The sequence below is a fragment of the Dasypus novemcinctus genome, chromosome 12, assembly GCF_030445035.2.
Source record: "Dasypus novemcinctus isolate mDasNov1 chromosome 12, mDasNov1.1.hap2, whole genome shotgun sequence".
In the NCBI taxonomy this organism is placed as follows: domain Eukaryota; kingdom Metazoa; phylum Chordata; class Mammalia; order Cingulata; family Dasypodidae; genus Dasypus; species Dasypus novemcinctus.
In genome coordinates this window covers 11,628,224-11,654,313 of record NC_080684.1, presented here as the reverse complement: position 1 = coordinate 11,654,313, position 26,090 = coordinate 11,628,224, and the positions used below count along the sequence as shown (strand labels likewise).

Sequence of the window (26,090 nt, the reverse complement as noted above, 5' to 3'; positions counted from 1 at the left end):
AGAGGAGTGACACAGGGAGAGAGGGGGAAAAGAAGGGACCAGAGAGAGGGGGAGAATTGCTGGAGCAATATCCTTGAGTAAGTGAGAGTGCAGCAGTGGAGAGTTTATAGGTAGCCTGCTGGATAGGAAATGTATCTAAGAAGGAAGACAAAATCTGTGGATGTAGGTAGATGACTTTTGTAACTAGCTCCTTATTCAGTACTAGAGAACATGCATTTTCCCTAGGCTGTCTCTATTCAGATGTTTGGCTTTTCTGGATATGAAGGCAATTTTTAGAACCACCTAGCTCAGTGAAATTTTTTGACCAATCCATCTTTCCTTCACTGACTAAAAGTGCCTACTAAATCATTAAAAATGTTTATTTGTGGTAGAGTCACCTTTTAAGGTTTTATTCTTTTCTATTGATTTGTTGGTCTCTTCTTGTCTTGGCACTACTGAGTTTAATATTTTACTATCTAGCAGGGAAGGAACTTCACTTTTCATAAGTAAAAGCCTAAAATAAAATATGACTTTCCATTCCCTAAAACCGGAGCTAAATAAACTCAAATTCCTCATTTGATTTTGTTACCAGAATTCAATTAATAAACATGACTCTGACAAATTAAGTGAATGCATTGATTCTTCTGTAGTATTCTTATATATAAACAAAACATAGTCCACACCTCAAATATTGGTAGTAATCTTATCCTATAATTATAGACAACTTTGTTCTAAGAACGAGAATCAACTTGTTCCAAAGTTAATTGTAGTAGAGTGGACTAATTAATTCATTCAAGTCTTCTGCCTTAGTATTGAAAGTGCCAGCCAACCTGAACAGCTGGCTATTCTATTACATTATTTAAGCTTGCAAATTCTACATTTGTTTCAAGTGTACTCTTTTTCTTAAACAGACTTTTATCTTCTAATCACCTAACTAATAAGAATGGTCGATTCGGGGTAATTGGTATGTTTACTAAATTTCATCACTTCTAAAGTAAATTGTGTCCTGCATCTCCGGTTCCACAGTTGTCATGAAAACCTGTCAAGAACAGTGTAAGGCAATGTAAGCTGCAGGCCATCGAGGTGATTTTTAAGAAATAATTCTTTTAACAGGAATGCTGGAAATGAATTATACAGTGTTAATAACAACTTTAAGGGAATAGGATGGTATCAAGGATATAAAATAGAGGGAAAAAATAAAAGATTTCTTGGGTACTAGAAGAAAAAACTGCCTTGTTTGGGTACTCCTGCTGGAGGGACTATTTTGTGGAATCTCTGCAAATCAGAATATATTGTGGTTTGAGAGAAGGAGGGTAGCATTTCACTAGTTGTTTACAACTGCTTCATTCCAACTCAAACACAATTATTTGTGTAACATGTTTTCTTTCGCTTTAGAGAAATTCCCATGTGGAATTCTTCAGACATGTTAAAATCATGTTCTTATTCTAGTTCAGATCTTGGGGAAAGAGGGCTTGGCTTTGAAAGTGTAAACAAAGCATAATTTATTTGAAGTTTTTTGCTGATTTTGTGTTTTTTGTCTGTCTTTCCTAGGGGGGCTGTGAGTTTATTAACCAGTAAATACATATCATGGAATTTAAAATTTTTTTAATTTTTAAAAAATTAAGTGATTTTAGCATCTAAGTAAAACAAATAAAATATTTTAATTTCTGCACCATGGGGCACCATCAATTAGCTGATATTTATTGTACCTGCCGGTTTGTAGGTGATGTGGGCAATCTACATCTGAAAGGCTCTTGACCTCCAGGAGGCTGGATCAATAAAGCATGTGACACAAGTAGAAAATGATGAAGTGCTAAAAACAGAGTGGGACCCATAGACAATAGAGTTCAGAGAAATGAAAGATTGATAGGTATTTACCCAAGACATGAAGTTTGACTTAATGCTTTAAGGCTAACTAAAATTTAGAAAGCACCAGGGGGAAGAGATTTGTCTAGATAAAAGAAATAATGAGTTAGGCCCTGTTGTTGAGTGAATATGTCAGTTTAAAGAGAAGATAATTATATTATGTATACGGAGGGCAAAGTTTGCATGGTGGAAAGTAACAAAAAATAGGGTTGGAAGGTATGCTGGCTGAAATTGGATGGGCTTAGTAATAGTCTTGATTACAGACTAAAATAATGAAAAAGAGAAAGAATCATGGATGACCTAGAGGTATAATTAGAGGAGGTGGCACTATTCAGTTTACAAAGAATGGTCTTAACTTTGAGAGTTTACTTTGTGTCTGACTTTATATTCCATTCATCGCTATTGCTTCTAGAGAAAATATTGTATTATTGAATTCTAAAGTAGAGTCTTGAATTTAATCTGGTTCCTCTTATGTCACATAGTTTTGTAAATGAATTGATCGTTCTTGTAAAAAATACCAGCAATTTACTGTGTATTTACTGACTGATTCTTAGATTCTTGGCACAGCTAAAAGAACTCTAGGAATATTATAAAACAGAGGCAAATGGGTAAATCTAGATAAGGGAGTAGTAAACAAATATATAAGATAATCCATCTTTGTCCATCAGCACCTACTTCTTTATGACTGAGTTTAAAATACTACCTTCTCCTTGAGCACATATCCCAGAAAGAAATGGCTACATTTCATGAATTTCTTAATATCATCATAACTTTTTTATTGTTTCATTTTAATGGCCTTCAGTGTTTTGTAGTGTTTTCTTTCTGGTCTTTATTGGGTTAATGTTATTTAAAATTTAATATAGCATTATTCATTTCATAGATGGTATGTGTCGTTTATAACTCACTGAGGATAAATATCTTGGCACTTAATAATTTTCACAGGATAAGTAAAATAGTAAATATTTCCCCATCTTCCTTAAGTACTACTGCATTGGTATCATAAGTATTAACAACAATTGTTACTTTTTAAAAGGAGCTAAGAGGGAGAGTAAGAATGCTTCATTTGTTTAAGAAAAAAAATTACAATTTAAAACTTAGAAAAAATAATATGTTCCTGGGGAGAAAAACTTTCCTCACATGTGAAATCACAGATGTATACAAAGTAGTTAGCACACTCCCTGATATATACTTGATGCTCTATGGTATTTGTTGTTTTTCACTGTAAAATAAGTTATACCCTTGAAAAATAAACACTGAAGAAAAGAAACAGGAAAGATACATGGGCAGAAAGAGTAGAGCCTATAAATAGGTCTAAAACAGGTCAATAAGTAGCAGGAATTATGGTTAATACAGTTGTGAATATCCATTAGAGACTTCCACAGAATTAGTTGTGTTCTAAGTAGCATGTAAAGGCTATAGACTTTAATGGGAGGAAAAGAGTACTTCTCAGAAGTCTTAATAATTGAGGCCTGAGCTAAATTGTTAATTGCCTACACAAGTGGGATATAGTACTGAACATAGAATTAAAGGTAAAACACCACCGAAATATTTATTTTTTAATTTAAAATATTTAAGCACCTGATCATATATATTAAATAGCTATATTTAAGTTGAGTCAATAAGCTCATAACATACATAAAATGCATAATATATTATATAACATTTGCAGAACTCAGCATACATTTCTAAATGGAACCATATGTCAACAGCTCTCACAGGAATGAGAGAGGTTGGCTGGAATTCATGTCTTCTCCTATGCTTAACTTTTCCCTGGTGCAAACAGCATGCTGAAAATTGCTAACATCCTCCCCGAGACTGTATGAAGGAAAAGGTTAGAAGAAAGCTAATGTCTATCGAGCATCTACCATGTGCAGTAGGACTGGGTTCGACACTTATTCTTTATCTTATGTTAAATTCCTTAGGTGTTATTATCCTTATTTGATAGGCAAAGAAACTGAAGCTTGAATATAGAGAAGCAATATGCCTAACTAACATTATTCACCTACTTAGTAGCTGAGCTAGCATTGATGCCAGCACCCAAGCTCTAGCACCTTGCGCCGGACTCCCTCGTAAAATGGCAACTGGCTGAAAAATGCAGCCAAATCATTGCTTTGCCTCTATTTTAAGGGAGTTTAGTTATTTTCTCTTTTACTAAATATGTGGGAGGATTGATGATGAAAAGAGATATCTTCCAGGTTGACCAATAAATAACACTCAACTAAATTGCCCTTTAAAAAATATAATCTACTCTCTCAGTTACATTTTCCTGCATTGTGATATCACTGATTTTTTTTTTAAACAGCCAAAACATACTTTGCAATTTGGAAAAATATGTGGGATAGGTACAGATGGTGACTCTACACGAAGATAAAAGTAAATTTGATGGGACTATGCATGAAAACAGGAGTTCACTGAGGACAGTCTGTAACCTTAAAAGATTCAAAGCAATCTATGTGCCTCGTATGGTCTTTGTGTGTCGGAAGAGTGCCTGCTATAGTTAAGGCAATCAATCCTTTTTGGATTGAATGAATGAAAACACAATGTCAATGTCAATTGCTGGTTCAAGGCAGATTGGCATATTCCAAATTCTCTCCAATGGAAATACCAGGGTATATTTTAATACAAATACTGAAGGACTGTTTGTTTTGAGCAATGTTTGACTGAAAAGTTTTGATCGTTTCATTTTATACTTCTTGAAGATCAATTTAAATTAATAAAGATTAAACAAATCAGTCACATTCACATTTCTTTTCTAGTGCTCAGCTTCCTGTGGTAAAGGTGTAAAGTTCCGTGAGGTACTTTGTGTTGATCAATTCCAAGAGACGTTAAAAGAAAAATCTTGCAGTCATCTACAGAAACCTCGAACCCACAAAGCTTGTAGATCTGTCAGATGTCCTTCATGGAAAGCCAATAGATGGAAGGAGGTATGTGGCGTATTTTTGAATTACATATGTCTTTTGCATTTAAAAAGAAAATCTTAATTTTTTCTGTATGCTTTCAATAACCTTGAAAGATGTACTTCTTTAGAATGTGCTTTACTCTGTTATAAACTCTTTTGTATTATGCTCTGAACTGGTACTCTATCATTTCAACACACTTGCTAATACTCCAGTTAAATAACAAATTAATGATTTGATTTTTGGGGCAGTAAACTTTACAAGAATTTCTGCTTGAATGCTTAGGAAGCTACTGATGGTTAGAATCCTATTTTTGATGGTTAATGTTAAAATTACAGGAGGATTTATTTAGTGATTGCCTTGTTCACACCCCGAAAGTCTCGGATTTGGGCTGTGATTGCACCCTGGGGTCCAAGACAGGATTGCAATTGGAGACTGAGAGTTAGGCAGGAGTCAGAGCTCAGTGGAAAAGGCAGGGCTAGGACCAGGGTGGGCACACTTGGAAGGCTAAGCACAACTGAAGATGAAATCCAGACTGAAAACTTCGTCTGTAATGGAAGGGTGAAGGATATCTGCCAGGGCACACTCAAGGAAGAGAGCTGATGACCTAAATTGGGGGGCGTACATGTGATAGTCGTGATAGAGCAAAAGTCAGCTTGGAACTTAGAGGAGATGTGAAAGGCATGAACGAAGTTAGAAATGTGAACTGGAATGATTCCCAGAGGCCTGGTTCTGCTGGGGCTTGGCTTTTAGCACAGCTCCCTGGTGGATCTCAGAAGTACCCCCTCAGGGTGCCTATCCAGTTCTTCAAGGACTTATTCCTCCTAGGGAAGAAAAAATAAATAATCTACCGAGGACACTTCCTCTCTGCCTGGGTTTGGAACTGTCTCTGCTGGGAAGATAGGAGTTCAGACAGGAGCTAGAGGAAGTGGAGCTGCCCTGGTTTCCTATGCCATTGCCGTTTGTTTCTTTTTGAGGCCAGTGGTCAGTGCCTTAGGGCAGGGCACTCGTTTTTGGGGTGGCATTATGTCAGCATATCACTTAATATTGAACCAAAAGCTCCCAGCTGGAGAGTGAGAATCTCAGGCTTCTTTGCAGAAGGGGCAGCTTCTGTCCAGTTATGGTGCTGGGAATTGCGGTTAATCTTCTACTGAAACTAGAGATGAACACTTCTCTGTGTTTCATCCCACCAAAAATGTACTCCTGAGCATTTGCTTCTGCATTTAATATTGGCCAAATAAACAAAATTATACTTAATGCTTCAGCAGGGCCACAATTTCAAAGACCTCCCACGTTAACCTGTTTTATTTAACGAATGTAGCTACTGACTGCTACGTTGTTTAAGAAAGATTTCCTGGGGTTCATCCTTGTCTCCTCTCCCTTGCCCCTCCTTTAGCCACTCCACAGATTCTCTCCGTTCTTCATCACTTGTCCCCTGGCCGACAATGATCTTCTTACAGTCCTTTTTTTTTTGCCATTACTTACTCTGCATATAGTGCGAGCTTAGAAGAATTCAAATATGACCGCATTAATTTATAGCTTCTCTGATGCTGTCTTCAGGGGGTTATTCTGAAAACTAGCCCGTGCCTGTGTTTTCAGCCTTCGCTCAAGCCGCAGTCCTTTCTCTCTTAGAAAACAGTGGCTATCTTGTTCACCGTTCCCCTGCCTCTCTGCCTAGATCATACTTTGAATGCTGCGAAATCATGTGCAAAAGGACTCACCATCCCATCCATCTTTATTATTTATATTTATTACATGGTGGCTTTGCTGAAAGTGTGGTTTCCCCCTACTTTGTTTGGATTACTATGTGGCAAAATAAGAGCAAAGGCGCTTCCCCAGAGAGAGGGCCCCCCTGTAAAGGCACTGGGCACGAGGGTCACAGATCCACCCGGGGTGCAGCCCATCACCCCAGTTCTGACATCCGGCGGGAGCCTCCAGCGGTTGGGCAGTGGGAGAGACCCTTTGGCTCTTGGCCCCAGCATCCCCGTGGACTCTGTCAAGGCTTTGCCACTGCAGCAGCTGCAGCCGCGGTGGTGGGCGTTCCCCAGGGACTCGTTCTGACCCTTGGCCCCAGCCTCACAACCGCGAATCAATCATCAGTGCTGACAAATTGGCCTTGGCCCCCCGCCAAACATGAAATTATATAAGTTCTGCTAAAGGAATGCGTTCCAGGAGTTTCTACAATACAGAGATGACTATTCCAAGGCTATAAAAACAGAGACGCTTTGGTACAGAGCCCTCTTTCTTCCCTTTGAATGGGCTTTCCTTGCCATAGAAATTAACTTCACACACCCGCACAGCCCCCAAATCTCTACCAGAAACAAATGATCACTTGTGAAGTTGTGGGCTTTTGATTTGGTCTATAAAAAGCACCCACACGAAGTTAACAATTGCAGGCTGTCACTGCACTACGTGTAATAATGTTTTCAACAGAAGTATAATTTCAGAGGTAGTTACAAGGTAATCACTGGCTGCAGCTTTGTTCCGATTGTGTAAATTGTAACATTGCTTTAAAATAATCAGTCACTATGAAATAATTTAATTTTATTACTATTCTACATTCCACTTCAAATGGAAAGACTAATTTGGTAAATTGTGACTACGGAGGTGCCCAAATGAGTACTGAAAGAACACCCTTTGTCTGATATTGACATCTTGATTTTTAAAGATTTAGTAATATATTTTAATGACTGATGCTAAACAGGAATAAACTTTGCTATGCTGGGTTATTTGTCCTATGTCCTATGTCCAGATCTTTAGAGGCAAATTAAATACTTGAATCATTTAAAAAGAAAAAAGATTCCCCCCACCCTGGAACCAGGAGGATTTTTTTTTTCATTTAATGTTGTCTGTATTCTAACACTGACTTCACTTTTAAGTTCAAGTTTTTTTATAATTAATTTTTTTATTTTTAAAGAAGCTTTAGATTATATAAATATTACATAAAAATATAAGGGATTCCCATATGCCCCTCACCCTCCTCCTCCCACACTTTCCATATTAACAGCCTTCATTAGTGTGGTACATTTGTTATAATTGTGTATTATACACGTATTGAAGCATTGTTACTAACCGTGGACTATAGTTTACATTATAGTTTACACTCTGTACCGCACAATTTTTTAGGTTATGACAAAATATATAACAGCCTGTACCTGCCATTGCAATGTCAGACATACAATTCCAGTGTCCCCCAAATGCCTCCATGTTCTTTCCTCTCCTTCCCCTCAGATATATTCACACCAATGTTCACTATTGCCAAAAGTTTGAAGCAACCCAAATGTCCATCAAGAGATGAATGCATAAGCAAACTGTGGTAAATGCATACAATGGAATATTACTGAGCTGTAAGAGGGAATACAGTACTAACACATGGGACAACATGGATGAATCTTGGAGACCTTATGTCAAGTGAAGCAAGCCAGTCACTGAAGGACAAATATTACATGACCTCACTGATATGACTTAAGCAAATTGAGCAGAATCACAGAGCTACAGTATGGAAGACAGGTTTACAGGAGACAGAAAGGGAGTAGAGGGGGGTGAGCCAATACCCATCTGGGCAAAATCTCTGATAAAGTGGCAGGGAGTGATTAGGCAGCAGGTGGACGTGAGAGTGGTGCAGTACTCTAAGTTCAATCAGCATGTCGCTAGATTCCTCATTGTCTCCTGCCTCATCCACTTCATTCAGTGCCATCAAAGTGCACAGTCTGTATGCTCAGAAAAAGAAAAACAATTGTCCTGAATTCTCACTCTTATTGATCATGGTAAACCTGCTGGGCAAGTTAGAAAGAAACCTAAAGGGCCTCGTTCAACCCTCTTGCATCTAGAGTCAGGTAAAATTAGCCACCTCTCTGGTCCCCTTCTCTGAGACCCATCATTGTCCTTCTAGCATTTTAAGGTCAGAACTGCCACCAAAGGTGATATACATTCCAAAATCCCACATATCTACTGGCCAGCACCTCCCTGAAGCCCTTAATTTGAAAAACAAAACAAAACAAAACCTGAACTATATGCTAATTAGTAGCATGTTTAAGTGATTTTATATTCTATAGTTTGTTTCCAAAATACATAAACAAATGCATAATTATGTTTCCACTTTTTTTTCCCAAAAATGTCTGACATTTACGTATATTAAACAAAATCTTGTTTTTGGAAGTCTCCAAAGCTCCCAACCCAAAACCCAGAACACCTTCATCTCTTCATTTTCAATTTTCTCTCTCGTATCCTTGGGTATTAAATGATTGTTCCCGGGAGGATAGACTGAGGCCCAGGGACAGGGGCCATGCCTCTCTGTGCTGGGGCTGGGCAAACGAATCTTCTCAGTCTTTTCTAGCTAATTCCAACGATTCCGTTTTTTGCCTTTTGTGGTGTCTATTGACCTTCTTCCTTTAACATTATTCTTGATAATTAATACAGCCTTTCTTTGAGTAGGCTAAGGAGACTGACACTGATTTGAGGCATGTTTCAAGAAAAATCCAAGGCAAAAATAATTGTATCTCTGTAAGGAAAGTGAAAAAACAGGAAGGAGGACAGCAGCCAGGGCCAGGCCCCCACCCCCACCCCACCCCCGATGTTGACTGGGAAACTTCTTTATTCCTCACAGCTGTATTATGTTCACCGTGCAGTTGGGGACAGAGCAGGTTAAGTAACTTGTGCAGCCAAGGCCAGGAAGTGGTGGGGGCAGGAATTTGAACACAGGTCTGTTTGAGCTTTCCCATTGTGCTTACTATATACTACTTATTTCTTTTTCTTTTTCTTTTTTTAATACATTAGCTCAACCACATTTTTCCTTAGCAGCCTATTGCCCCTTTGGACAAGAAGGGAACAGCATGTTAGCAATTGCAGGCTGGTCACAGCTCTATGTATAATAATGTGGCCAAGAGAGGTGCAATTTCTGTGGAATTCATTTGCAGGTTTATTTATGTAAAATAAAAGCCAGTTGCATGAATATAATGTGTGTGTGTGTGTGTGTGTGTTTTGCAGGCCATGTGAAAACAACTAAGGGTTTTTGTTGACCACGTATCAAATAAGATGCAATTACTTAAATCACTAGCAACGTATTAGGCTAATAGCTGTGCAAATCATTGGTAATGCCTATTAATGATAGATCCCAGCCAGATATTTTGGAGCAGTGCCCATTATGGGCTCCACACTGTAAGAAAAGTCTTGACAAATTATCAAGTCCCCAGAGAAGCATAATCAAATGGTTAACAACTATGCTGTCTTAGTTCTGATATGTTCTGTTGCACACAGCAAGATTTCTGATTATCAGTGGCTGGGACCACAAAGCCACAAAGTTGTTTATATAGTAAAGCCTGGAGGTTCCTGGAGCTCCACAATGCCAGGATTTGGGGTAGATTTTCTATGATTCTGTTGTTCCATTCCTACTAGTTATACAATGACTGCCACAGGTCCAAACCTCATCGCTCCCTTTTTCTTACGTGAAAGTAGATATATATTTGGTCTGTGTTGGTAAGGAGGACATATTAAGGACAGTGGGTAAAAGTTTAAAGAAGATTTCAGCTCAATACAAGCGAGAACTCACGAACATTGGAGACCTCCTAAAATGTAGTGCTGCTTTTGGAATACAGTGAATGTACCCAGAGTAAGGCGACATAGGGATGAGAAGGTTTGATGGTCAGCTGTTCACTATTGCTGTAGAAGGGGTTTCAGAATTGAAGAGAAACTGGATTTAGATATTCCTAGAGCCTCTTCTAACTCAAAATTCTATACTACTGCTAATCCAAGTGCTACTTTTTCATTCACTTGAAATAAACCATAATTGCAAATCATTGACTATAATGATATCAAAACCATAATTCTTAATAAGAAAAGTAAAAAAAACGCATCAAGAAAGAAGACTTCACTACTTGCATTTTTAAAGAATCATTTATCAAACAGCAAAGTGATCTATGTTTTAGCATTTCTTTCACTTCACTCCAGTATAGCTAAAATGGTTACAGTACCTGTGGATTTGCTAAGATTCCCCTTTCCCATGGCCACTGTCAAAACTTTGAAGCACTGGTATGCAGGGTGATGGTATATTTATGTATAAATAGAATATTTGGCTGGCTTTTTCTAATGTATTGTGTTACGCAATTCATTAGGAATTGGTGACTTAGTGAAGTCCAACCATTTATTTATGGTACGTTTGTAGCTACAGCCTCACATTGTCTTCACGTTAATTACTGGATTCATTTAAAAAGGGGAAATTTTGCATGCTTACAAATATGTAGTTTTATAAAGTTGCTAAAATAAAGAAGAGCAAGTATTTGGGGGCTCTAAGAGACTTGGAGTCACTTTAGAGTTGGTGATAGCCTCTTCACTGTGTCTGCAAGTATAGGAAGAACTGGCTTTTGGCAAAAGTAATGAGCTTTGCCCAGGAAATGTTGAGTTTGAGTTGCCTTTGCCATACCTAAGTGAAATAGGATTATTATAAATACCTGGAGGGAAACGAACTTTGGCCCAGTGGTTAGGGCGTCCGTCTACCACATGGGAGGTCTGCGGTTCAAGCCCCGGGCCTCCTTGACCCGTGTGGAGCTGGCCATGCGCAGTGCTGATGCGCGCAAGGAGTGCCCTGCCACACAGGGGTGTCCCCCGCGTAGGAGCCCCACGCGCAAGGAGTGTACCCATAAGGAGAGCCGCCCAGCGCAAAGGAGGGAGCAGCCTGCCAAGGAATGGCGCTGCCCACACTTCCCGTGCTGCTGACGACAACAGAAGCGGACAAAGAAACAAGACGCAGCAAAAAGACACAGAAAACAGACAACCGGGGGAGGGGAGGGGAATTAAGTAAATAAAAATAAATCTTAAAAAAAAATAAAATAAAATAAAAATAAATAAATACCTGGAAATATAAATGTAAACTCAGAATTGTGATCTAAGCTGGAGATAGATTTATAAATGATTAATTCATTGAAGAAGGTGTTCAGAGAGAACTTGGAAGGTGAAAAGAGAAGCAACATCTAAACAGAACACTGGGAAACACTAACCTTTAAAGGATGACCAGAGAAAGGAGAGCCTGTTAAGGCCCCTGAGCAGGAGCACGTCTTGGTTTTCTAGGCTGCTGTGACAAATACCACAAACCAGCCTGGGCTTAACAACAGGAATTTATTGGCTCAGGGTTTTGAGGCTAGCAAAAGCCCACAGTTGAGGTATCCGAAGGCAATGGTTTCTCCTCAAAGTCTGCTAATGTTCCGGTGCTGGCTGCTGGCAGTCCTTGGGGTACTTGGCTTCTATCCTCCCCTTGTGCCACATGGCATGTCCCCTCCTTTCTCTTCTAGGTCTGCTGACTTTTGGCTTCCAGTCCCTCTGTGGCCATCTCTCGAACTCTTTATAAGCCTCTTGTAATCCGAAATTAGACCCGATCTCATTCAGATGAGCCGTATCTTACCTAAAATAATATCTTCAAGAGATCCTATTTACAAGGGGATCATACCCACAGGATGTCAATTAAGAAGAACACAGGGAAGCAGAGGTGGCTCAAGCAGTTGGGTGCCTCCTGCCAGCATGGGAGGTCCTGGGTTCGGTTCCTGGCTCCTCCTAAAAGAAGACTAGCAGGTGCAGTGAGCTGACAGTGAGCTCAAACAATGTGGGAGGGGTGGGGTGGGGGGGAGAAACAAATAATAATAAAATAGGTCTTTTAAAAAATGAAGAACATAGCTAAATTGAGGTACATAATTCAATCTACCACATAGCTTTTCAAGAAGTAAGAAGAGAATACCTAGAACCAGAAGGAATTTTTGGCACAGAAACAGGAAGAGTTCAAGAGAAAGAGGTCAATGGTGTCAAATGTGGCAATGAGACTGACAAAGAAAAGATTTGAAAAGATTCTGTTGGATCTGGCAATTGGGGGTTGCTGATGACTTCAGATAAGGACTATTTACATCATCAAAAAGTCTTCTCTGTTCATATTTTTAAATTGTATCAATTTACCCTTTTGTATTTTTATCTCTGAAAAATAAAGCTTACTTTTTTCTGTGTAGTATTCCACGTTTTTCCCATTTAGAGGAGTGGTCAGCAATAAAAAGTAGTTGCTACCCATGGACTCAGTGGATTTTCTAAACTTTTGCTGTGATCAAAGGACCAATATACCTCATTGCTTTATTGTAGAAAATTCTATTTGTCTGATAGAACTTCTTTCTAAGCTTGATTTTGTGAATTGAAGTTTTCCAGGATTTTATTTTCGGTTAAGAGGCAGGATGTTTCCCAAATATATATTTCTGAAATTACCCCTGGAAAATCTTTACTGGAGAGTTACTTTATAGACTTAAGATTTTCACAAAAAGTTCAGATAAGCTAAACTACATCTAGACACTTTAGCCTACTTAACAGTATGCCCTGAAAAAAGCACACATTAAATTATTACTGGATCCATACAAAGGGTTGTATGTTTTTTGTGAAAACATTAAATTGACAAAGTTCAACTGCTTGACAGAATCTAGTTCTAGAAACCAAATACTCAAGAGACTAGATATTTGTTGCCATAGTTCTTGAACATAAAATGAATGCCGAAATAAGCAATGCATTTATACTATTCCTCATAGGTAATGAAATGTAAAAATTTTCTTTGAAGTCTGTGGTGCTTCTTATACATATAAATAGAAACCTAAATTTTAAGTGGCCTTCAGAAAAAATATGCTCTTAAAACTGTTTATAAGAGAAATTAGAGTCTACCACATGAACTAAATTTGCAGAAATAGAGGACTTGATAATGAACATGATTTTTTATCCTTATAATATCACAGTTGGGAACATTTGAAGGGTCAGAGGTCTCCAAGCAATAGAACTCAATGCCACCTCCAATCTCTTCTAGAATAACCAGGAGTATAAACAACCAAACTCACAAATGGAATAAATACCCCTGGACATTCTCTGCACTTTATTAGTACTGACATCACCACTCTTAGTTGTCATCAAGCTCTGCTGTTACGTGGTTTTGCACCTGGTTTTGGAATACCTTGCTTTTAGAGCTGAAAGAGCCCCAAGAGACTGTCAAGGCCTTCTCCATGCCTGGGGCACGACACAGGGAGAGCTCAAAGTCTGGAGTCAGAACGACCTGAGCTTCAGAGCTAATGGAGCCACCACAGGAACTGATGTAACCACTCTAAGTGTCCTTTATAGAGTACCTCCTTCAGAGAACTGCTGGTCGGATTATATCATAGCAAGCGTTCTATGATGTTTTACAAAGAACACAAAAGCTTTGTGCAATTAAGAAAAAATGAGGCCAGAGAGGCATGTTTGTCTATGGTTACACAACCAGCACCTCCAAACTCTCGTGTGTTGAAAGAGGATCACGGATCAACAAATTGGCAAATCTCCAGATCCCCAGATCCCCAGATCCCCAGGGTTACAGATAAATTAACCCATTCTAGGGAGCTGTAGTTTATTTGGAGGAAATATTGTATTAAATGACATTTAAAAGCAATGTAGTAGATTAACTACATGATAATTTCATAGACATTAAATATGTTGCCATCAGAACAGAGAGTTATTGGTTGGGATAGAATGCCTGGTATAACACGATTAGCCCATTGAAATCTCTGTAAGGCTTGTATAGATCTTAGGTATATTGCAAAATAATGAAAGCTACTTAGGTATTTGGATAGACGCTCCAGGCATGGCATAATAGGCTATGTTTAAAAGACATAAGAAAATGCATTATGACTCTACTTGCTCTCTTAAGAGAATTTTGTGTTTGTATAAGTTAATTGTTTAAATCATCTGGGCTCCTTTGCAGTGCTCTGTGACCTGTGGCTCTGGAGTTCAGCAAAGGGATGTGTACTGCAGGCTGAGAGGCGCTGGCCGGGTGTCTGAGGAGCTGTGTGACCCGTCCACCCGGCCCTATTTTCAGAGGCAATGCTGGCATCAGGACTGCGCGCAGTACCAGTGGATCGCAGGAGCGTGGCAAGATGTAAGTGTTGGCAAGGAAACTTGCAAAGACAGCACACGTGAAAAGATGCTATTCATTTTGTTATTGCATTTCTAGTGCTCAACATCGTGTCAGAAAAAGGAGACGTATCGGCAAGTGAAATGCATAGATGCGCAGAACGTTCAAGTGAATGAAAGTTTCTGTCATCATTCATCCAGACCTCTTTCAATCAAAAAGTGTGGGAACCCTCCCTGCAAGTATATTGTGTTAACAGGAGACTCAACACAGGTAAGGCAAAAAAAGGAAGTTGAGTATTTTTGCTCCTGACCAAACTTATTTCATTTGCAACTGGGTCTAAAATTTTGAAGATGGGGGCTAATGAAGGAATGCATTATCAATTTAAGGAGGGAAGTCACTGACATTGGCTGGCAAATAGAATGAGAGTATTACAGGTGTTCATAAACTCTAGTGCAATCCTGAAATGCTAATGGACACCAACTGAAAAATCATCTATCAGAAACATTTGAAAGCTGGTTTTGCATAGTTGCCCACTTTTAAAAAACAGCTTTATTCAGGTATAATTTACATACAATAAACTGCACAGGTTTAAAGTATACAACAGTAAATTTTAACATAAGTGGACTTTCGTGAAACCATTACCAAATTCAAAATACAGAGCATCTCCATCACCTTCAAAAGTTTCCTTGTGCCCTTTACAAACCCTCCACCCTCTCTCTGTCCTCCCCTCCACCATTCACAGACAACGTGATCTTTTCCTGCCACTATGACTTACGGCATTTTATAGCGTTTTATGTAAGTGGAATCATATTGCACTTCGCTCTTTTTTCCCCTGCTCAGCATAACTATTTAGCAATTCGGTCGTGTTGCGTGCATCAATAATTTTTTTTTTTTTAATTTTTTAATTTTTTATTGACTTTGTAATAATATTACATTAAAAATATATATGTGAGGTCCCATTCAACCCCACCCCCCCACCCCCCCTCTCCCCCCCCCCAACAACACTCGTTCCCATCATCATGACCCATCCATTGGATTTGGTAAGTACATCTTTGGGCACCTCTGCACCTCATATACATTGGTTCACATCATGGCCCATACTCTCCTCTATTCCATCATGTAGGCCCTGTGAGGATTTACAATGTCCGGTGATTACCTCTGAAGCACCATCCAGGGCAGCTCCATGTCCCGAAGACGCCTCCACCTCTCATCTCTTCCTGCCTTTCCCCATACCCTTTGTCCATTATGTCCACTTTTCCCAATCCAATGCCACCTCTTCTATGTGGACACTGGATTGGTTGTGTCCATTGCACCTTTATGTCAAGAGGAGGCTCAGATTCCACCTGGATGCTGGATGCAATCCTCCCATTTTCAGTTGTAATCACTCTAGGCTCCATGGTGTGGTGGTTGTCCTTCTTCAACTCCATCTTAACTGAGTGTGGTAAGTCCAATAGATCAGATTGTAGGTGCTGGAGTCTGTTGAGGCTCAGGACCTGGCTATCACATTGTCAGTCCAGAGATTCAAATCCCCTAAATATATCTTAAACCCCAACACTAACTGCACCTCCAGCACATTAGCATGAAAGTCTTATGAAGGGAGATCCCATCTGAGTCCAGATTCATCACACATAAACACCATTTCCAAAGAGGGGCCATCTGCCCTGGTAGTTAACCCCATCGGCCATGACCATAACACCCATGGGTCTCTTTAGCCCTCAAAGGAACCAATATCTGGGGGTTGTATCTGCTTTATCTGTCTCTCTGACTCTGCTCAGTTGTGCATGAGGGCAATCCTTCTGCCAGCCTCCAGACTCTTTTTTAGAAACTCGTAGCCATATAAACTCATTTCTCCTTTCCATTTCCCCCTTACTTTAGGTCAAACAGCATTTTAAAGTCATGGTATTTTATGTAGACATGGATATTCTGCTGATCCGCATTGAACCTTCCGTATAAGGTCATTTTCCAGTTGCATCATCAGTTGGTAGTTGATAGTGGTCCCTCGTTGCCAGGGAGGCTCATCCCCGGGTGTCATGTCCCACGCTGGGGGGAAGGCATTGCATTTACATGCTGAGTTTGGCTTCGAGACTGGCCACATTTGAGTAACATGAAGGCTGACAGGAGGAAATTCCCAGGCACAATGTTGCTCTAGGCCTTGTTCTTATTTTAGGTTTGTCAGCTCAGAAGCATAGTCATTAGCATCAGGGGCTCACTGTTGAACCCTCACTCCCTCCCGGTCCCCGCCACTGTACCTGGGAGACTGTCGCTGCTCCCCTAGGGACCACGACAGAGCACCACTGGCCAGGAACCCAGTACCCCCCCTGCTGTGGTTTTTAATTGTTGCCACTATGAGTATATCCAAACATTACCATGCACCCTGGACATATGTTCTGTACAGCTCCCTGTCAGCCATATATCACCTGTCATTGGTATCCCATACCCGTATCTCTCCATTGCCATTGTTGAAACACTCTGTGATCCAGAACTCCCCGAAATTTGAAGCCCAATATAATGTCATGGTCCCTTACTAGTGAATGGCATATAGCGATGGGTTTAAAGGATAGATAAAGAACTTGGATAAAGTTAGATAAAGAACTTAGATAAAGAATGTTGACTTGAAAAAATTCCACATCCTATCTTTTTCTTTTTTTTTTTTTTTTTCCCCCCCCCTAATTATTCAGCTTTTCTTCACAGGAGTCCTAGACCACAGCAATGTATATATATAATATACAGCACTCCCACACATCCACCAGAAAACCTTTTCCCTTCCACAGTGATACTCTTACGCCCTATTCATATCATATTTACTTAAAGTGATGTACAGAGTCTGAGACATTAGCTTTCTAACAAGGTGACATCTGTGCTTACATTATGGTGCATACTTTAGGATACACAGTTCTTTACATTTTTAGTTATCCTATGTTTTACATTATGGTTTACATTATCAGTCTGTCATCTCCTATATGTTATGGTGTAATATTACATGTTTTATATCCATCCTTGTGTACTCTCAAGAAACTCCTCTCTTACCCCCCATTTACTTTGGTTCCACACATTTAACGTCCATTTTCCCTTCCACCTTGGTGCCCACAGTGACAGCCAACCTCCGTTTCCTGAGGAGCCACTTCCAGAGAGAGATGGAATAGTGTTCAGGGCCTAACTTGCTCAGCTGCCCCAATGCCCTGGGAGCCACCCTTTCTCTCGAGGGATACAGTTCCCTCTATTTGATGGCATTAGTCCTCCCCAGGATGTGGGTCCACCCCCACTCTCACTACTTGGGATTCTACCCCATGGTGGCACCCACTCTGGCAGAATGAGCATTTAGACATTCCCCAGGAGCCCGTCCTGCATCAGACCCTCCCCTCCGAGCATTCTAAACAGGTAACCCTCTTTATTATATTTTGATATGATTTTCTCGGCATTTTACTCTCCACCAACACCTGACCCTCTCCTGTGTTCGTATGCTACCCCTCCCTCCCCCCACTTTTGGGCAACGTTACCCATCTGTCCCTCCCCAGCCACCCTCAAACCCGCAAAGCCCCAACCAAAGGCAACCCCTTGCCCCCCTTTTATCTCTTCTTTGTGTTCATACTTACCACCATCTCGTCTTAAATTCCACCCCTGCAGACATCGGCTCATATCCTTCCTCCACCCTCCGATTTCCTGTAAGCCTATCGTTCAGTCTCTTGCTATCTAGGGCAGCTTGTTTATTTCATATCATTGAGGTCATGTAGTATTTGTCCTTCAATGTCTGGGTTGCTTCACTCAACATAAGGTTCTCAAGATTCATCCATGTTATCACATGTGTTTGTAGTGTGTTTGTTCTTACAGCCGAGTAGTATTCCATTGTGCGTATATACCACATTTTATTGATCCACTCATCTGTTGATGGGCATTTGGGTTGATTCCAACTTTTGGCAATAGTGAACAATGCTGCTATGAACATTGGTGTACATATATTGGTTTGTGACCTTGTTTTCAGTTCTGCTGGGTATATACCCAGCAGTGGTATTGCTGGGTCATATGGCAAATCTATGGCTAGTTTTTTGAGAAACCGCCATACTGTTCTCCAGAATGGTTGGATCCTTCTGCATTCCCACCAGCAGTGGATGAGTGTTCCCCTTCCTTCACATCCTCTCCAGCACTTGTATTCTTCTGTTTTTTTCATAGCTGCCAATCTTATGGGTGTAAGATGGTATCTCATTGTAGTTTTGATTTGCATTTCCCTGATAGCTAGAGATTTGGAACATTTTTTCATGTGCTTTCTTGCCATTTGTATTTCTTCTTCGGAGAAGTGTCTGTTTAAGTCTTTTTCCCATTTTTTAAATGGGTTGTTTATCTTTTTATTTTCAAGATATAGGAGTTCTTTATATATGCAAGTTATAAGTTTCTTATCAGATATATGATTGCCAAATATTTTCTCCCACTGTGTGGGCTCCCTTTTTACTTTCTTGACAAACTCCTTTGAGGTGCAGAAGGCTTTAATTTTGAGGAAGTCCCATTTATCTATTAGTTCTTTTGCTGCTCGTGCTTTTGGTGAGATATTCATAAATCCATTTCCTATTACAAGGTCCTGTAGATGTTTCCCTACACTGCTTTCTAAGGTTTTTATGGTCTTGGCTCTTATATTTAGGTCTTTGATCCATCTTGAGTTGATCTTTGTATAAGGTGTGAGATGGTAATCCTCTTTCATTCTTCTACATATGGCTATCCAGTTCTCCAGACACCATTTGTTGAATAGGCCACTCTCTCCCAGTTGAGAGGGTTTGGTGGCTTTATCGAATATTATGTGGTTGTATATGTGAGGTTCTATATCAGAGCTTTCAATTCGATTCCATTGGTCTATATGTCTCTCCTTATGCCAATACCATGCTGTTTTCACCACCGTAGCTTTATAGTATGTTTTGAAGTCAGGTAGTGTGATTCCTCCAATTTCGTTTTTCTTTTTCAGTATGTCTTTGGCTATTCGGGGTCTCTTTCCTTTCCAAATAAATTTCATAGTTAGTTTTTCTAGTTCCTTAAAGAAGGCTGCATTGATTTTTATTGGGATTGCATTGAATGTGTAGATCAATTTTGGTAGGATAGACATCTTAATAATGTTCAGTCTTCCTATCCATGAACAAGGAATAGTCTTCCATTTATTTAGGTCTTCTTTGATTTCCTTGAACAATCTTGTATAGTTCTCAGTGTATAAGTTCTTTACCTCTTTAGTTAAATTTATTCCTAAGTATTTGATTTTTTTATTTACTATTGTGAATGGTATTTGTTTCTTGATTTCCTCCTGATCTTGCTCATTATTGGTGTACAGAAATGCTACTGATTTTTGCGCATTGATCTTATAACCTGCGACTTTACTAAACTCATTTATGAGTTCTAGAATCTTCGTTGTAGATCTCTCAGGGTTTTCTATGTATAGGATCATGTCATCTGCAAATAATGAAATTTTGACTTCTTCCTTTCCAATTTGAATGCCTTTTATTTCTGGTTCTTGCCTCAGTGCTCGAGCAAGTACTTCTAAGACAATGTTAAATAGGAGCGGCGACAGTGGGCATCCTTGTCTTGTTCCTGAGTTTAGAGGGAAGGAGTCTAGGATTTCTCCATTGTAAACAATATTGGCTTTGGGTTTTTCATATATACTCTTTATCATGTTCAAAAAATTCCCTTGTATTCCAATCTTTTGGAGTGTTTTTATCAAGAAAGGGTGCTGTATTTTGTCAAATGCTTTTTCTGCATCAATAGATATAATCATGTGATTTTTTTTCCTTCAATCTGTTAATATGGTGTATTACGTTGATTGATTTTCTTATGTTGAACCATCCTTGCATACCTGGGATGAATCCCACTTGGTCGTGGTGTATAATACGTTTAATGTGTTGTTGAATACGATTAGCAAGTATTTTGTTAAGTATTTTTGCGTCTAGGTTCATTAGAGAAATTGGTCTGTAATTTTCCTTTCTTGTGATGTCTTTGTTTGGCTTTGGTACTAGGGTAATGTTGGCATCATAGAAGGAGTTGGGTAATGTTCTTTCTGTTTCGATATTTTGGAATAGTTTCAGCAGGATTGGTGTCAGTTCTTTCCGGAATGTTTTGTAGAATTCACCTGTGAAGCCATCTGGCCCTGGGCTCTTCTTAGTTGGGAGATTTTTAATAACTGATTCTATCTCTCTGCTTGTGATTGGTTTGTTAAGATCATCAATTTCTTCTTTTGTCAATATGGGCTGCTTATGTGTTTCTAGGAATTTGTCCATTTCCTCTAGATTGTCATTTTTGTTGGAATATAGTTTTTCAAAGTATCCTCTTATGATAGTCTTTATTTCTGTGGGGTCAGTGGTGATATCGCCTTTCTCATTTCTTATTTTGTGTATTTGCATCTTCTCTCTTTTTTTCTTTGTTAGTGTTGCTAAAGGTTTGTCAATTTTGTTAATCTTCTCAAAAAACCAGCTCTTGGTCTTGTTTATCTGTTCAAGTGCTTTCTTATTTTCTATTTCATTTAGTTCTGCTCTTATCTTTGTTATTTCCTTCCTTCTTCTTCCTGTTGGGCTACTTTGTTGTTGTTTTTCTAATTCCTTCAAATGTGCAGTTAGTTCTTCAATTTTTGCTCTTTCTTCTTTTTTGATATATGAATTTATGGCTATAAACTTCCCTCTCAGTACTGCTTTTGCTGCATCCCATAAATTTTGGTATGTTGTGTTATCATTATCATTTGTTTCAAGGTAGTCATTGATTTCTTTTGAGATTTCCTCTTTGACCCACTGTTTTTCTAAGAGTGTGCTGTTTAATTTCCAAATCGTGGTGTGAAATCTGGGCTTCTGTCCCTTGCAAATCTCCAGCTTGACTCCACTGTGGTCAGAGATAATGTTTTGTATGATTTCAATCTTTCTGAATTCGTTCAGCCTTTCTTTGTGGCCTAGCATATGATCTATCTTGGAGAATGATCCATGTGCGCTTGAGAAAAATGTATATCCTGCTGTGTTTGGGTGTAGCGATCTATATATGTCTATTAGATCGAGCTCCTCTAATATACTATTCAGATGTTTTGTTTCTTTGGTGATTCTCTTTTGAGATGTTCTGTCCAGAGTTGATAGTGGTGTATTAAAATCCCCCACTATAATTGTAGATGTATCTATTCTTTCACTTAGTTTTTCCAGCGTTTGCCTGACGTATTTAGAGGCACCCTTGTTAGGGGCATAGATATTTATGATTGTTCGATCTTCTTGACAGATTTTCCCTTTGACTAAAATGTAGTATCCTTCTTTGTCTCTCACAATTGTTTCACATTTAAAGTCTATTTTGTCTGATATTAATATAGCTACTCCTGCCTTTTTTTGGTTATTGTTAGCTTGTATGATTGTTTTCCAGCCATTCACTTTCAATCTCCATGCGTCTCTGGGTCTAAGATGTGTCTCTTGTAGACAGCATATGGATGGGTCATATTTCCTTATCCAATGTCCCAGTCTGAATCTTTTGATAGGTGAGTTTAATCCATTGACATTCAGTGTTATTACTATCAAGGAATTATTTGTGTTAGCCATATTTTGATTGGATTTGTGTTTGTCATATTTTGTTTGTATATATTTTTTTGTCTTTTTTGTTGTTGTTGTTGGTCTTATACTCTCCTCCAGCTTTGCCTTTCCTGTTTTTTCCTTTCTTCCTGCAGAACTCCCTTTAGAATTTCTTGAAGGGGAGGTTTCTTGTTGGTATACTCTTTCAGTTTCTGTTTGTCTGCGAATATTTTGAACTCTCCATCATGTTTGAATGCTAGTTTAGCTGGATAGAGTATTCTTGGTTGGAAATTTTTTTCCTTTAGTACCTTGACTATATCATACCACTGTCTTCTTGCCTCCATGGTTTCAGAAGAGAAATCAGCACTTAATCTAATTGAGCTTCCCTTGTATGTGATGGTTTTCTTTTCTCTTGCTGCTTTTAGGATTTTCTCTTTGTCTTGAGCATTGGATAATTTGACAAGTATATGTCTTGGGGTGGGCCTGTTGGGGTTTATGACTTGTGGTGTTTCCACTTTTTGACCATTGTGAATAATGCTGCTATGAACATTTGTGTACAAGTTTTTGTGTGGGCATATGTTTTAAAATTATTTTTGTTATATACCCAGGAATGGAATCTCTGGGTCATAGGAAAGTTTACTTTTAATTTTTTGAGGAAATGTGAAATTGTTTCCTAAAGAGGAGGCACCATTTTAACATTCTTACCAGCTTTGTATGAAATCTCCAATTTCTTCACATCCTTGTCAACACTTTTACTGTCCAACTTTTTCAATATAGCTGTCTTAGTGTATACAGAGTGGTATGTCATTGTAGGTTTGATTTACAGATCAATGGCTAATGATGTTCAACATCTTTTCATGTACCTTTTAGCCATTTGCATATGCTCTTTAGAGAAATGTCTATTCAAATCCTTTGCCCGTTAATTTTTGACTGGTTTTTGTTTTTATTGTTGAGTTGTAAGAGTTCTTTATACATTATGAATGCTAACTCATATCAGATGTGTGATTTATAAATATTTCCCCCCATTTTGTGGGTTTCCTTTTCATTTTATTGATGGTGCCCTTTGAAGCACAAAAGTTTGTAATTTTGATTAAGTCTATTTGTCTATACATTGTTTTGGTCGCTTGTGCTTTATGTGTTGTATCTAAGAAAATATTCCCTAATCCAATGTCTTAGAGATTTACATGTTTCCTTCTAAGATTTTTACAGTTTTAGCTATTAAGTTTTTTTTATCCATTTTGAGTTAATTCAGATGTTTTCATGTTTGTTTTGTGTATATCCAGTTGTTTAAGTACATACAATTTGTTGAATGACTATCTTTTCTTCATTGAATTGTCTTGAGGCCCTTGTCAAAAATCAATTGACCATAAATGTATGGATTTATATCTGAGCTGTTGATTTATTCCCTTGATCTTTAGGTCTATTCTTATGCTAGTACACCACATGCCACTGATTACTGTAGCCCAATAGCGAGTTTTGAAATCAGTAAGTGAACCAACTTTGTTCTTTTTTCAAGATTGTTTTGGCTATTTGGGTACTTTGAATCTCCATGTGAATTTTAGGATTGGCTTCTCAAATTCTGCATAAAAGCCAACTGGGATTTTATTAAGGGTTGCATTGATTCTGTGTCAATCTGGGTAGTATAGACATCTGAATTATATTGTCTAACATTCCATAAACACAGGTTATCTTTATATTATTTAGGACTTCTTTAATTTCTTTCCACAATGTTTTACACTATTCACTTTACAAGTTTTGTACTTCTTTTGCTAATTTTTTTCCTAAGAATTTTATTCTCTGTGATCCTATTTTAGGTGGAATTGTTCCCTTTATTTAATTTTCTATTGTTTTTTTTTTGTCAGTATGTACAAATATAATTGACTTTAGTACATTGATTTTTATCCTGCAACTTTTGTGAACATGTTTATTAGCCCTAATAATGTTTTTCTTGTGTATGTGGATTCCATAGGGTTTTCTATTTTCAAGACATTCTTTTCAAATATAAGGGTTTTTTTTTTTTACTTCTTCCTTTAAATCTACATGCCTTTTATTTTTCTTTCTTAATTACCCTTGCTAAAAACTCCAGAATAATGTAAAATAAAAGTTTTCCTGGTATTTTGTTGAGGATTGTTGCATCTATTATACTTTTCTTCTTTTGTGATGGCTTTTTCTGGTTTTGGGAAGGGAAATACCAGCTTCTTTGAATGTATTTGGAAATGTTCCATCCTTTTCTGCATCTTGGAAGACTTTGTGAAGAACTGGGAGTTAATTCTTCTTGAAACATTTGGTAGAATTCACCAGTGAAGTCTAAGGTTCTTGGTTTTTGTGTGTATGAAAAGAGTTTTCATTAATAATTCAGTCTCTTTACTTGTTATATTTTCCAATCCTTCTTGAGTCAGTTTCAGTAATTTGTATCTTTCTAAGAATTTGTTCATTTCATCTAGGTCATCTAACTTGTTGAAATACAATTCTTCTTGGTATTCCCTTATAATCCTAATTTTTTTCTGTGAGATTGGCAGTGATGTCTCCTCTTTTATTTTTCATTAAAATTTCAGTCTTTTCTCTCTTCCTGGTCTGTCTAGATAAAAGTTTGCCAATTTTGTTGATCTTTCCAATAAATCACCTTTTTATTTTTAAAATTTCTTTATTGCTTTTTCTTTTATTTCCATGCTAGTCTTAACTATTTTTCCTTCTGCTTGCTTTGTATTTAGTTTTAATCCCCCTCACCTTATTTTTACTTTCTTTAAAAAAATTAACCTTAATGGTTGCCATGGGGATTACAATTAATTTCTTAATTTATAAAAATATAATTCAGATCAATACCCACTTATTTTGAATAGTATACAAAAAGATCATTCCTATGTAGCTTAGTTCCCTCCATACTCCTTGTGCTGTTTACAAATTACTTCTTTTTTTTTTAAAGATTTATTTAATCCCCGCCTGCCCCCCCCCCATTGTCTGTTCTCTGTGTCTATTTGCTGCGTCTTGTTTCTTTGTCCACTTCTGTTGTCAGCAGCAGCACAGGAAGTGTGGGCAGCGCCATTCCTGGGCAGGCTGCACTTTCTTTCATGCTGGGCAGCTCTCCTTGCGGGGCGCACTCCTTGCGCGTGGGGCTCCCCTACGTGGGGGACACCCCTGCGTGGCAGGGCACTCCTTGCACGCATCAGCACTGCGCATGGGCCAGCTCCACACGGGTCAAGGAGGCCTGCGGTTTGAACTGCGGACCTCCCATGTGGTAGACAGACGCCCTAACCACTGGGCCAAGTCCATTTCCCTTCAAATTACTTCTTTACTTATTGTCACCCATCAGCACATATTTATAATTTTTGCTTTATACAGTTGTATTTTAAATCAGGTAGGAGAAAACAAGAGTTATAAAGAAAAACGTATTTATATCTTTTATATTTACCATGTAGTTACCTTTGCTGGTGTTTCTTATTTCTTCATGAGAATTTTAGTTAGAATTTAGTTAGAATTTAAAGTAGAGACCTTAAGTTTCAACATGAAGGACTCCTTTTAGGATTTCTTCAGGGGCAAATACTCTCATTATTTCTTTTTAATTTTTAAAATTTTAATTTTTATTGAAGTATATCAGTCATACATGAACACACATAAACAGTAAGTGTATACTAAAGATTGCAAACTTGCAAAATAAACATACATAACACCACACAGGGGTGTCACACATCACCTCTCCACCAACTCTTTGCATTAGTGTGAAACATTTGTTACAAACTACTCAAGAGCATCATCGAAATATTACTACCAACTATATTCCTTATCTTACGTTTGGTGAATTTTTCCCCCAACCCATACTATTTTTAAAAAAATATATTTTTGTTACAGATATTGTGATCTGTGTATCACAGGTGTGTATCTGTATGATTGTTTTGCAAGTTCACAATTATCTGTAACAAATCTACATTACAGATCTATGTATAGATTTCCCATACAACTCCA

The 26,090-nt window shown here is 38.3% G+C and overlaps 1 protein-coding gene across 1 annotated transcript in view; it reads left to right on the top strand.

The window, feature by feature from the left end:
- The window catches only part of ADAMTS20 (ADAM metallopeptidase with thrombospondin type 1 motif 20), a 216,025-nt gene that overhangs the window by 133,657 nt on the left and 56,278 nt on the right, over window positions 1-26,090 (top strand). The window contains exons 29-31 of the mRNA XM_058307840.2: window positions 4,602-4,769; window positions 14,482-14,655; window positions 14,731-14,901. Of these exons, the coding sequence (XP_058163823.1) occupies window positions 4,602-4,769; window positions 14,482-14,655; window positions 14,731-14,901 (513 nt within the window). The remainder of the gene's footprint in view (window positions 1-4,601; window positions 4,770-14,481; window positions 14,656-14,730; window positions 14,902-26,090) is intronic.